General features: G+C 38.0%; 1 protein-coding gene across 4 annotated transcripts in view; it reads right to left on the bottom strand.

The window, feature by feature from the left end:
• The window catches only part of LOC133634226 (circadian locomoter output cycles protein kaput-like), a 69,421-nt gene that overhangs the window by 43,712 nt on the left and 11,385 nt on the right, over positions 1-14,324 (bottom strand). For 3 of the 4 annotated variants that reach the window (XM_062027331.1, XM_062027332.1, XM_062027329.1), the window contains exons 2-5: positions 12,703-12,768; positions 12,256-12,391; positions 6,989-7,077; positions 44-103 (exon numbers count right to left, since the gene is read on the bottom strand). In XM_062027331.1, the coding sequence (XP_061883315.1) occupies positions 44-103; positions 6,989-7,005 (77 nt within the window). In that variant the 5' untranslated portion in view covers positions 7,006-7,077; positions 12,256-12,391; positions 12,703-12,768. Of the gene's footprint in view, positions 1-43; positions 104-6,988; positions 7,078-12,255; positions 12,392-12,698; positions 12,769-14,324 lie in introns of all 4 variants that reach the window. The other variant, XM_062027330.1, reaches the window with a different exon arrangement.

The raw sequence follows: 14,324 nt of genomic DNA, 5'->3' as shown, positions 1-14,324 counted from the left end.
CCTTTTTGGGACATTGGCAAATTCCTTTTCCCCTTCGACCTACCGTTTTGCTTTGTCCTTTTCATCTTCTTCCATCAACCCATCAAAGATGCTACAATCATCCCTGGGCCAGAGGAAAAAACACATTCAATTCAGGTTTCCTCTTGTTTACAGTGCAAACACTTGTTGGTGGCTTGAAAGCAGATATGCACTGTTAATAATAGCTAATGCTTGATGGTGGCTAATGACAGAATCGCTACATGCCACAGGCAGGTTTATTTTTGGGTCACGCAAAAAGAGAGCGAGGCAGAGAGAGACGGAATGTGCTGAGCTCGCCAAGGAGGTTACCAGTGCGTTTGTGAAAACCAAGGCGTCATCTCGGGCTGTCTGGCCTTCGCTCATATGACAAATGGAATCCTTCCATGACTTCAGCACTGTCAAACGTGACTTAAAAAAGGGGTTACTTGTGTCAAGATATTTCAGTCTAAAAGAGGTATGGTCTGGTGGATTTGTTTCAGGTGGATGTGTTAGACGAGGAACATTTGCAAAATTTGACATTTCTGAAAAGTAATAGGACGGAACATAGCTTATTTAATTATACACCCTGCCCGTAACTGTTTAACTCAGGGATGCCCAAAGCAGGCATGTGATTTGAACTTAATGAATAAGACTGAAAGTAAGCCGCAGTCTGGGGGACTCGGGGGTTGCCCGAAGCGCCTGGTTTTTCAGCAATTGAACATGCCAAAAAAAGCACAATTTAAAGATGTTTTATTGTTTAAAGAATTGAAAAATGATCAACAGAGTTGACATAAATACATACCCCATTCACCAAAATGAACCACTATGTCTGTTTCAGTCACTATGTTATTTAGTCACTACAGTAATTATGTTCACATCCACAGGAACCACATGGGTTAGCCTACTCTATACAGTATTTACAACCTTACTAGTGTTCACTTCACATCCACAGATGGTTCATCTCGTTATTGACATTATTTACACATTACTATGTCTGTTTCAGTCACTATGTTATTTAGTCACTACAGTAATTATGTTCACATCCACAGGAACAACATGGGTTAGCCTACTCTATACAGTATTTACAACCTTACTAGTGTTCACTTCACATCCACAGATGGTTCATCCCCTTATTGACATTATTTACACATTACTATGTCTGTTTCAGTCACTATGTTATTTAGTCACTACAGTAATTATGTTAACATCCATAGGAACCACACGGGTTAACCTACTCTATACAGTATTTACAACCTTACTAGTGTTCACTTCACATCCACAGATGGTTCATCTCGTTATTGACATTAATTACACATTACTATGTCTGTTTCAGTCACTATGTTATTTAGTCACTACAGTAATTATGTTCACATCCACAGGAACCACATGGGTTAGCCTACTCTATACAGTATTTACAACCTTACTAGTGTTCACTTCACATCCACAGATGGTTCATCTCGTTATTGACATTATTTACACATTACTATGTCTGTTTCAGTCACTATGTTATTGAGTCACTACAGTAATTATGTTCACATCCACAGGAACCACATGGGTTAGCCTACTCTATACAGTATTTGCAACCTTACTAGTGTTCACTTCACATCCACAGATGGTTCATCTCGTTATTGACATTATTTACACATTACTATGTCTGTTTCAGTCACTATGTTATTTAGTCACTACAGTAATTATGTTCACATCCACAGGAACCACATGGGTTAGCCTACTCTATACAGTATTTACAACCTTACTAGTGTTCACTTCACATCCACAGATGGTTCATCTCGTTATTGACATTAATTACACATTACTATGTCTGTTTCAGTCACTATGTTATTGAGTCACTACAGTAATTATGTTCACATCCACAGGAACCACATGGGTTAGCCTACTCTATACAGTATTTGCAACCTTACTAGTGTTCACTTCACATCCACAGATGGTTCATCTCGTTATTGACATTATTTACACATTACTATGTCTGTTTCAGTCACTATGTTATTGAGTCACTACAGTAATTATGTTCACATCCACAGGAACCACATGGGTTAGCTTACTCTATACAGTATTTGCAACCTTACTAGTGTTCACTTCACAACCACAGATGGTTCATCTAGTTATTGACATTATTTACACATTACTATGTCTGTTTCAGTCACTATGTTATTTAGTCACAACAGTAATTATGTTCACATCCACAGGAACCACATGGGTTAGCCTACTCTATACAGTATTTAAAACCTTACTAGTGTTCACCTCACATCCACAGATGGTTCATCCCCTTATTGACATTATTTACACATTACTATGTCTGTTTCAGTCACTATGTTATTTAGTCACTACAGTAATTATGTTAACATCCATAGGAACCACATGGGTTAGCCTACTCTATACAGTATTTACAACCTTACTAGTGTTCACTTCACATCCACAGATGGTTCATCTAGTTATTGACATTATTTACACATTACTATGTCTGTTTCAGTCACTATGTTATTTAGTCACTACAGTAATTGTGTTCACATCCACAGGAACCACATGGGTTAGTCTACTTTATACAGTATTTACAACCTTACTAGTGTTCACTTCACATCCACAGATGGTTCATCTAGTTATTGACATTATTTACACATTACTATGTCTGTTTCAGTCACTATGTTATTGAGTCACTACAGTAATTGTGTTCACATCCACAGGAACCACATGGGTTAGCCTACTCTATACAGTATTTACAACCTTACTAGTGTTCACTTCACATCCACAGATGGTTCATCTAGTTATTGACATTATTTACACATTACTTTGTCTGTTTCAGTCACTATGTTATTTAGTCACTACAGTAATTGTGTTCACATCCACAGGAACCACATGGGTTAGTCTACTTTATACAGTATTTACAACCTTACTAGTGTTCACTTCACATCCACAGATGGTTCATCTAGTTATTGACATTATTTACACATTACTATGTCTGTTTCAGTCACTATGTTATTGAGTCACTACAGTAATTGTGTTCACATCCACAGGAACCACATGGGTTAGCCTACTCTATACAGTATTTACAACCTTACTAGTGTTCACTTCACATCCACAGATGGTTCATCTCGTTATTGACATTAATTACACATTACTATGTCTGTTTCAGTCACTATGTTATTGAGTCACTACAGTAATTATGTTCACATCCACAGGAACCACATGGGTTAGCCTACTCTATACAGTATTTGCAACCTTACTAGTGTTCACTTCACATCCACAGATGGTTCATCTCGTTATTGACATTATTTACACATTACTATGTCTGTTTCAGTCACTATGTTATTGAGTCACTACAGTAATTATGTTCACATCCACAGGAACCACATGGGTTAGCTTACTCTATACAGTATTTGCAACCTTACTAGTGTTCACTTCACAACCACAGATGGTTCATCTAGTTATTGACATTATTTACACATTACTATGTCTGTTTCAGTCACTATGTTATTTAGTCACAACAGTAATTATGTTCACATCCACAGGAACCACATGGGTTAGCCTACTCTATACAGTATTTAAAACCTTACTAGTGTTCACCTCACATCCACAGATGGTTCATCCCCTTATTGACATTATTTACACATTACTATGTCTGTTTCAGTCACTATGTTATTTAGTCACTACAGTAATTATGTTAACATCCATAGGAACCACATGGGTTAGCCTACTCTATACAGTATTTACAACCTTACTAGTGTTCACTTCACATCCACAGATGGTTCATCTAGTTATTGACATTATTTACACATTACTATGTCTGTTTCAGTCACTATGTTATTTAGTCACTACAGTAATTGTGTTCACATCCACAGGAACCACATGGGTTAGTCTACTTTATACAGTATTTACAACCTTACTAGTGTTCACTTCACATCCACAGATGGTTCATCTAGTTATTGACATTATTTACACATTACTATGTCTGTTTCAGTCACTATGTTATTGAGTCACTACAGTAATTGTGTTCACATCCACAGGAACCACATGGGTTAGCCTACTCTATACAGTATTTACAACCTTACTAGTGTTCACTTCACATCCACAGATGGTTCATCTAGTTATTGACATTATTTACACATTACTTTGTCTGTTTCAGTCACTATGTTATTTAGTCACTACAGTAATTGTGTTCACATCCACAGGAACCACATGGGTTAGTCTACTTTATACAGTATTTACAACCTTACTAGTGTTCACTTCACATCCACAGATGGTTCATCTAGTTATTGACATTATTTACACATTACTATGTCTGTTTCAGTCACTATGTTATTGAGTCACTACAGTAATTGTGTTCACATCCACAGGAACCACATGGGTTAGCCTACTCTATACAGTATTTACAACCTTACTAAGTCATCACATGTCTGCCACAATCATGTGTTCTTAAGTGTGTATTCCACATCTTCCATGTCGAGAGCAGTTTTGATTTGGGTTTACATGGTAAACAAGTCAAATTAATGTTTTATCCAGACGCATACATTTGTCCAAATGTAGCCTAGTAGGAGTAGTTCCCTTCCTGGTTCAATGACCCGCCCTATCTTGCTCTGATTGGCCCGTCCGTAATGTTTTGCCCTAATCTTAACCAATGGTGACTCATCATAGTAAACAACCAACCAATGATGGATGTTGTTATACGTAAACCAACCAATCATCATTGATGTTTCCCCTATAGTTTGTCCCCTGCCCGTGGAGTTTCTTCGCTACGTAGCTTTTATTTTTAAGTTTATAATTTCTAATGGAAAACTGTAGTTTTTACCACTGGATTATCAAAAACTGTACTCATTACGGTTGTTGGCAGGTATGGCAAGGAGACGGATCAAGATTTTAAAACACATTTCCGACTATAGAGAGATAAATCACATACCTGCCAAATTGGCCTGTCGAGCAAATGTTTTACATATTCAAAATGACCTCTTTCAAGCTGCACAATCGCCAGAAATGTTCCTGTTGAATCATCAGTGCTACCGTTTTTCCATTTACAGTATTGCACTGTAAAAACAGGGAATGTAGATTTGACAGTAAAAAAAGTAGCAGCTCATTCGCCAGAATTTTGCTGTAAAAATAAGAGTGGTACTGCTTTTCAGTGTACTGCTGGGTTGCAATCGCGTGACCTCCAGGCACTTCTGGGTTTCAGGCGATGGCCTCGAGTCCCATTAGGCTCCTGTTTATTTATTATTTGCATCAGTGCAAATCATGGCGTATTTTTGAAAGGTCTAAATGCAAATATGTAAATGATCATGAAAACATATTTAAAGGAGCCATATGTAATAAGGTCATGTCAAGTCATCATTAAATGGCCCTGATATGTCAAAAGGCATTAATAAATCATCTTCTTTTCCAATAACTGATAACAGGAGTTCAGCTGGGATATGCTCATTTCAAAATTAGATTTTCAGCCCCAAAATATTGTTATTGTTTTCATTTCGATGCCCCGCCCTCCACCGTTTGACCAATTAGAAAGTCTGTGAGTGTGTCACATCCAGGTTGCCATCTTGGTCTGGCTACTGCCACTGGTAAAGTTACTAAACATGTCAGACCTTAGTACATCTAAAAGTTACCATTCTCAACTTATTCATAACAGAGCCAGGAACAAAACCAGGATTTGTATCAGGGATGCCTTTAAAAGATGGAGACTATTGAAGATTTGATGCCAAACTTGCTTATTTCCTCCTTGATAGGTAAGTCAGGCATTTACCTTTTCTTATTACTTGTAATAAATGGAAATGGACATTTGGTATGTAAACTATATTGTCCAATACAGTCTATGGTCTTGTCTAACAAAGCTAGTATGTTCCTGCAACCAATGTTAGCATGCTAGCCCGGTCAATGATACATCCACATACAGGCTAACGGGGGGAAATATATGCTAGTTAGCCTGTATGTGGATGTGTCATCCAACTGACAAGGCAACATATATTTAGTACAAATAAAAGCTATGTGGATATGTGTAGTGTCAGTGCATATTTCCTTCTCAATATGCTGAGGAAATGGGTTTCAACAATAGTCATCATGGCAATGTGAAAGGTTTGGAGACAGCCAAATCACATGATAAAATAATTCCTCATTGCTGTATGCATGTTGTGGACTACATGTACCAAGTTATATGGCAATCTGAAAGGTTTGAAACAGTAGCCTATAGGAATACCTTGGTAAAATGTCTCCTCTTTAGTTTTGGGCGTACATTAGGCTGCTAAGCATGCTCTACTTATTTTCACCAGTATAACCATTGCTAGTGTTGGTTGTAGTTGGTTTTAGTCTTTGTTTTCTGATGGTGCTGACAATAACCATACGATTGTTGTGATATTGTACGCAGGCAGGGTGTACTTCCTCCTGAAAATAGCCTCATTTCTGTGTCAAATGTGTTGGTTAGAGATTTGTTACTGACAAAATGCTTGTCTATTCAGCTATTATGGTCCCAGCACCTCAACCCCTGGTAAGAGGCAGTGGAAGTTTGAAGTTCCTTGGAGTAGTCCAGTCCATCCAGCTGAATTCGGCTGCGTATCTGGCAACCTCAGTCAGTGAGAGAGGGAGGGGACTACAGAATTTTGACCCTGATTGCAGTTCCATTTCTGGCCACATTATTACATATGGCTCCTTTAAAATGGGATGCAGGGGATTTTTACACTCTTGAGAAAAATATTTTTTGAAGGATTCAAAGCAGGGATTTCCAACACGCGGCCCGGAATAGGTTCAATCCGGCATGCGAGATGACTTTGCGAAGTATAAAATTGAGCTGCAATTTCGAATTAGAGAAAATCAATGGGAATCGTGAAAATCTTATCAATTGCCATCGCTAGTAATAAAGGAGAGAAAATACTGTGTATTTAAAAGACAATACAAATACAAAAACATTTAATTCTTGCTGTGTGAGTGCTGACCTGCTTGTTTCTAGGGCATGTACTGTATGTACACAACTCTTGTGTTATGATCACGGCTTGCAACGTACCCTATGCTTGATGTCATGGTGGCTGCTGATCAGGGCTGTGGATGTGGTGACTGGCTCTTTTGGCGTGAGGTAGGCATTTGGAAGTCCACCTTGGAGGGAAGGGCGGGGGGGAAAAAAATGAGACGGACTGGACAAAAAGGAAACACAAAGCCTACTTCTGATTCATATTGGACGGAAATGACCTGCAGTCATGAAGAGCTTTTAGTTTCAACGCATTGGAGACGAGCAACAACAGAAATAAAATAACACAGTTAGCTACTCGTTTGGATTCTTCATTCACCACTCCAAGCAACGTTTGTAAGTTTTACAATATAACTAAAATACATTCTTACTTACTAAAGTGTCCCATGTGTGATGTCTGTCGGAGTGTTCTCATGCATATTTGTACGCGCTATTGTAATGTATTCACGCTAGTGTCGTTAGTGTTAGCTACTATGCTAAGATGTTTACGAGTGTCTTTGTTAATATTATCAACTTACATTGGCATCATTTGTTTTATTATGTTAGCTGTGGCAGGTGGTGCTAGCAAAGCGGTGCAAGTGGTAATACGAGAGAGAGAGAAGGTGCGAATCTGGCAACAAATGGAGGAAGAATTAATTCCCAAGAAAAACAGCAGGGGGTCCATCGTCTGGCGGCGGTTCGGCTTCAAGCGGGAAGATGTTGAACAGACAACAGTAATATGTCAAGTAAGCGTTGCTACAAAAAGTAGCAGCACTGTTAATGTGTAGCATCATTTGAATAGTCACCCGCTAGAGAATGAAGAGTCCTTGAAACTCTGCATGTCAACATCTGCGGCCGGTGCCACACCCAACAAAACGCCGAAGCAACCAGCACTGACCCAATTGAGCCTGGGGTCTTCCAATTCCACATCAACACCGTATGAAAAAAATAGTAAAAGACAGGAGATAACGTCCACAGGAACCTACCACAGAGCGAAGGACATACACTATTTGATTAACTATTATGCAGCTCATTTTTATTTGACACTTATTGAAATATCTTGTGTGACATCATGCACAAAAGTGCACTTTATTTGTTTTAAACTATTGTAGTGGCGTTCTGTACAAAAAGTGCACTTTAATTCAGTGTTGTTTTGATTTGTCATCTTGGTGACATCATGCACAAAAGATGTTTTAAAATGTCTCTGACAATCTTGCACTTTCTGTTTGGAAATGACATGAATGTTTGTGCCACTGCTTAATAACTGTTTCATAAATACACTTTTAGTTGTGATTTCCCTCTCTGCATGAAAGTTTAAAAGTAGCATATATTAATGCAGTATGAAGAAGAATGTTTGAATGTAGACACATAGAATCATCATACTGCTGTGATTATATGCATCAAGTAGGGGTGGAACAGTACGTGTATTTGTATTGAACCGTTTCGGTACGGGGTATTCGGTTCGGTTCGGAGGTGTACCGAACGAGTTTCCACACGGACATATTAAGTAGCGTAACGCACGTTGTGTAAACAATGCACACCGAGGCACAACACACGGCATGCTAGCAGCTAGCGGGCTAGGATAGACTGACCATACGTCCTCTTTGCACTGGACATGTCCTCTTTTGCGGGGCTGTCAGGGCGCAGTTTCTTAAATGCCTCAAATGTCCGGCATTTTGAGTTAGGGTTGCGTGTATTTTCAATATACGTTCAGGGTTAAGAAGGGGTTGAAAACAAAACAAATTGTGCGCGCAGCAGCATTGGTGAGGGAGGGGCAGAGACAGAGAGAGAGAGAGAGAGAGAGAGTTATGATAAACGCTAGGGGTGTGGGAATAAATCGATTCGAATTTAAATCGCGATTCTCACGTTGTGCGATTCAGAATCGATTCTCATTTTTAAAAAATCAATTTATTTTATGTGTTTTTATTTTATTATTATTTTTGTTTATTAATCAATCCAACAAAACAATACACAGCAATACCATAACAATGCAATCCAATTCCAAAAGCAAAGCCGAGCCAGCAACACTCAGAAGTGCAATAAACAGAGCAATTGAGAGGAGACACAAACACCACACAGAACAAACCAAAAGTAGTGAAACAAAAATGAATATTATCAACAACAGTATCAATATTAGTTACAATTTCAACATAGCAGTGATTAAAAATCCCTCATTGACATTATCATTAGACATTTATAAAAATAAAAAGAACAATAGTGTCACAGTGGCTTACACTTGCATCGCATCTCATAAGCTTGACAACACACTGTGTCCAATATTTTCACAAAGATAAAGTAAGTCATATTTTTGGTTCATTTAATAGTTCAAACAAATGTAAATTATTGCAATCAGTTGATAAAACATTGTCCTTTACAATTATAAAAGCTTTTTACAAAAATCTACTACTCTGCTTGCATGTCAGCAGACTGGGGTGGATCCTGCTGAAATCTATGTATTCCATGATTAGACAATCCTTTTGAATCGGGAAAATATCGTTTTTGAATCGAGAATCGTGTTGAATTGAAAAAAAATTGATTTTGAATCGAATCGTGACCCCAAGAATCGATATTATATCGAATCGTGGGACACCCAAAGATTCACAGCCCTAATAAATGCGCATGCGTCGCCAGGCTCTGCTTTTTATTCATAGATTTATCAGATTTAAAGGCCTACTGAAAGCCACTACTAGCGACCATGCAGTCTGATAGTTTATATATCAATGATGAAATCTTAACATTGCAACACATGCCAATACGGCCGGGTTAACTTATAAAGTGACATTTTAAATTTCCCGCGAAACTTCCGGTTGAAAACTCCTTTGGAGGATGACGTATGCGCGTGACGTAGCCAGTGAAACAGAGGTATGCCTCCCCCATTGAAGCCAATACGAAATAGCTCTGTTTTCATCTCATTATTCCACAGTATTCTGGACATCTGTGTTGGTGAATGTGTTGCAATTTGTTCATTGCATTATGGAGAAAGAAGCTGAGCAAGCAAAGAAGAAAGTTGTCGGTGCGAAGCGGAGTATTTTGCGAGGGAAGTCAGCAACACAACACAGCCGGCGTTTCATTGTTTACATTCCCGAAAGATGCAGTCAAGATCGAAGAACTCGGACAACAGAGACTCTTACCAGGAGGACTTTGACTTCAATACACTACTGTAGAGAACTGGGACAACACAGACTCTTACCAGGATTACTTTGATTTGGATACACAGACGCAGACGTGCTACCGTGAGTACGCAGCTGCGCTTCCAAACATTTGATCGCTTGCCCGTACGTGCGTGTCACGTACGTAACTTTGGTTGAATATATAAGCTTTATGAACCTTGGGTTAGGTGAACGGTCCTTTGGGCTGAGTGAGTGTGTGTGTTGTGCAGGTGTTTGAATTGTATTGGTGGGTTATATGGACGGGAGCTAGTAGCTAGGAGCTAGGATAACAAACACCTAGGTGTTTTTATGCAGGATTAATTTGTGGCATATTAAATATAAGCCTGGTTGTGTTGTGGCTAATAGAGTATATATATGTCTTGTGTTTATTTACTGTTGTAGTCATTCCCAGCTGAATATCAGCTCACCCCCGGCTCTCACAGCATCTTCCCTATCTGAATCGCTTCCACTCCCCACTAGTCCTTCACTTGCACTTTCCTCATCCACAAATCTTTCATCCTCGCTCAAATTAATGGGGAAATCGTCGCTTTCTCGGTCCGAATCGCTCTCACTTCTGGCCGCCATCACTGTAAACAATAGGGAACTTTGCGGAAATGTTCAACTGACTACGTCACGCTACTTCCGGTAGGGGCAAGGCTTTTTTTTTCTCAGATACCAAAAGTTGCGATCTTTATCGTCGATGTTCTCTACTAAGTCCTTTCAGCAAAAATATGGCAATATCGCGAAATGATCAAGTATGACACATAGAATAGATCTGCTATCCCCGTTTAAATAAAAAAAATTCATTTCAGTAGGCCTTTAATTTTTTATTATCTATTGCAGGGGTGTCAAATGTGTGCCCCGGAGGCCATTTGCAGAAAGCTAATGTTTTAAAGGCCCACAGCACATTCTAAAAATACAATTAAAAAAAACAAAATCATAACAAAAGTGAAATAAAAAAGCTTAAAGGTTAAATGTAATTTAGAAAAAGTTGCAATGTTGACTAATAAAACAAAGCTGTTTTTTTTTCTTTCAAACTGTCATTGCTCAAAACATAATATTGAATCAAAATCAATGTTATTATGAATTATTGACCTATCCAAGGTTCCCATTACTTCACATCAAATATTACACTAAGAAAAATATTTTTGGTGGAAGATTTTGCAAATTTGGTAAATAAATAACCCCAAAATGTATATTTTGTTGTTTTCTTACTGTACCGAAAATGAACCGAACCGTGACCTCTAGACCGAGGTATGTACCGAACCGACATTTTTGTGTACCGTTACACCCCTGGCATCAAGTGTTCATTCAAGGCTAAGGCAAAATATCCAGATATATATTGTGTATCGTGACATGGCCTAAACATATCCAGATATAAATAAAAGGCCATATCGCCCAGCCCTATTTAACATTGCTGTATGTATACTTTTGACCCAGCACATTTGCTCACATTTTCAGCAGACCCATAATAAATTCATAAAAGAAGCAAACTTCATGAATGTTTTTTGGGCCCAACAAGTATGTGCTCCAATCGCTGCATCACAAAAAAATAAGAGTTGTAGAAATGATTAGAAACTCAAGACAGCCATGACATGATGTTCTTTACAAGTGTATGTACACTTATTTTAGCCTCTAAAATTGAGTAGGTGTGGCTTATATACCAGTGCGCCCTATAGTCTGAAAAATACACTTGGCCAGCAGGTGTTTTTTTTGTGCTGAAGCATGCATGAAGATTTGAGAAATTCTCAAAGCAGTTAGCTCAAGTGGTTCAATGTTCAGTCTGTGGAACGCTCTCCCTGACCACCTGAGGGCACCACAGACTGTGGATGCTTTTAAAAAAGGCTTAAAAACACTTCTTTTTAAAAAAAAAAGCCTTTTTTTAGATTTATGCGTGCTAGTTCTGGCTATTAGGCTGTTCTAGTTTTTATTTTTATTTTTTTATTTTATTATCTTTTTATTTTTTTTAATACACTGTAGCACTTTGAGGTTGTTTGCTCATTGTAAAGTGCTTTTTACAAATAAAATCTATTATTATTATTATTATTATTAATGCCTCGGGATGCTTCATCCGACCATCACCACTTGGAGGCATGTTTTTGTTTTCATTACAAAATATGCTTAAGTGGCCAACTATTTTTCTAAATATTTTGTGCATTTTTGCGCAGTAGCACTCACCCCACTGCAGCTCATGCACGGCGTGAGTTAATGTCTTTTCTCAGGGCTTGCTGGAGGAAACGGTTTGGGGTCAGTTCTGATGCCAAAGTCATCAGGGGTCACCAGACCACAGGAAAGCCATGGTGGTCATGGAAACCTAAAGAAGACACACACACACACACACAAGGTCAGTCCCAGGTCATCATTTATTGGACTATTCAGATGACAGGAAGGGGAATTGTAAAAAAAAAGACTTGTTTCCCTTACAGTACTTAAGTTACTGAACATTAAATGTGGTTATGAGCGACGCACAAGTACAGTACAACTCAATGTACAGTACAGCAGTCGTTAGTCACACTGCGTCGTCAGACAGACTGCTGTCTTGTGAACATATTTTAGAGCACAGTGACCCAGTTATGGGAAGAAGAAAAACAAAACAGGATGATTCAGAACTGTCAACTCACTCACTGGAATGCCCTTTTGACGCTGGCGTGGTTACTCAGGCTGTCCTTTTGTGTGTGAGCCACACCTCACCTGCAACACAAGACACCCGTTCAAACACACACCTTGGAACCTGTGCATGCAAACACACGCACGCGCACGCACACACACACACACACACACACAGACACCTTGGAACCTGTGCATGCAAATCCTACACGCCAGACACAAACAAACAAGCTGAAAGTTGAGAAAACAGTAAATTGTGGGAATGTCAGAGAAAAAAAGAGTTATGGTTGAAAACAACAAAAGAAGCGATTACATCCTCATGACACTGCAGACTTGTCTTCTTGTGATCTGCATCACTTTAGTCTCGTGTCATCACAGTCTAAATGATTTTCTTCAATATGAGTCATGACAAAAATGGTAGTATTTAAAAAATGGATAGATTCTGATTGTCATACTCATACTGACTGGTATACACACATAATAAATACTGACTGGTATACACACATAATAAATACTGACTGGTATACACACATAATACATACTGACTGGTATACACACGTAATACATACTGACTGGTATACACACGTAATACATACTGACTGGTATACACACATAATAAATACTGACTGGTATACACACATAATAAATACTGACTGGTATACACGTAATACATACTGACTGGTATACACACATAATACATACTCACTCATAATAAATACTGACTGGTATACACATAATACATACTAACTGGTATACACACATAATAAATACTGAGTGGTATACACACATAATAGATACTGACTGGTGTACACACATAATAAATACTGACTGGTATGCACACATAATAAATACTGACTGGTATACACACATAATAAATACTGACTGGTATACACAAGCTATGGAGATGATATCAGTAGAAAAAACGTCATTTAGTTGAGATAATAATAAGTCATATATTGGAATATGGCATCCATTATTTAAATGTGTTTAACAATTAAATGAAGCTAAAATATGACTTATTTCTATTCTAGTAGTAAATATTGGACACAATGTGTAGTCAAGTTTATGAGATGTGAGGCAAGTGTAAGTCACTGTCACACTATTGTTCTTTTTTTAATTGTTTTGGCTGTGATGACAAGGTAAATGAGGGAGTTTTAATCACTGTTATGTTGGAATTCTTATTATTATTCATACAGTTGTTCCGAGATCTGAGGAGATCGGGCGTGCTCAGGGTAGTATGACCGTAAGCCGTCATACTGTCATTTTTGTTTGACTACTTTGGATTGTTTTGTGTCATGTTTGTGTGTCCTCTCAGTTACTCTGTTTATTGGCACTCTGGATGTTGCTGGTTTGGAATTGGAATTGTATTATTATTGTATTATTGTGTATTATTTTGTTGGACTGATTAAACATTTTGAAAAAATAAATAAATACCCTTTGGACCCCAAACGTTTTGACTCATATATACATAAGCATCACAGACTGTGGATGCTTTTAAAAAAGGCTTAAAAACCATTCTTTTTTAAAAAAAAAAAAGCCTTTTTTTTAGATATATTGCAGACTAGTTTTAGCTATTTGGCTGTTCTAGTTTTTATTTTTTTATTATCTTTTTATTTTTTTAATACACTGTAGCACTTTGA

The sequence above is a fragment of the Entelurus aequoreus genome, linkage group LG18 (genome assembly GCF_033978785.1).
Source record: "Entelurus aequoreus isolate RoL-2023_Sb linkage group LG18, RoL_Eaeq_v1.1, whole genome shotgun sequence".
Lineage (NCBI taxonomy): Eukaryota > Metazoa > Chordata > Actinopteri > Syngnathiformes > Syngnathidae > Entelurus > Entelurus aequoreus.
Note: the sequence above shows the minus strand (reverse complement) of the source record. Positions and strands in the feature narration are given on the sequence as shown.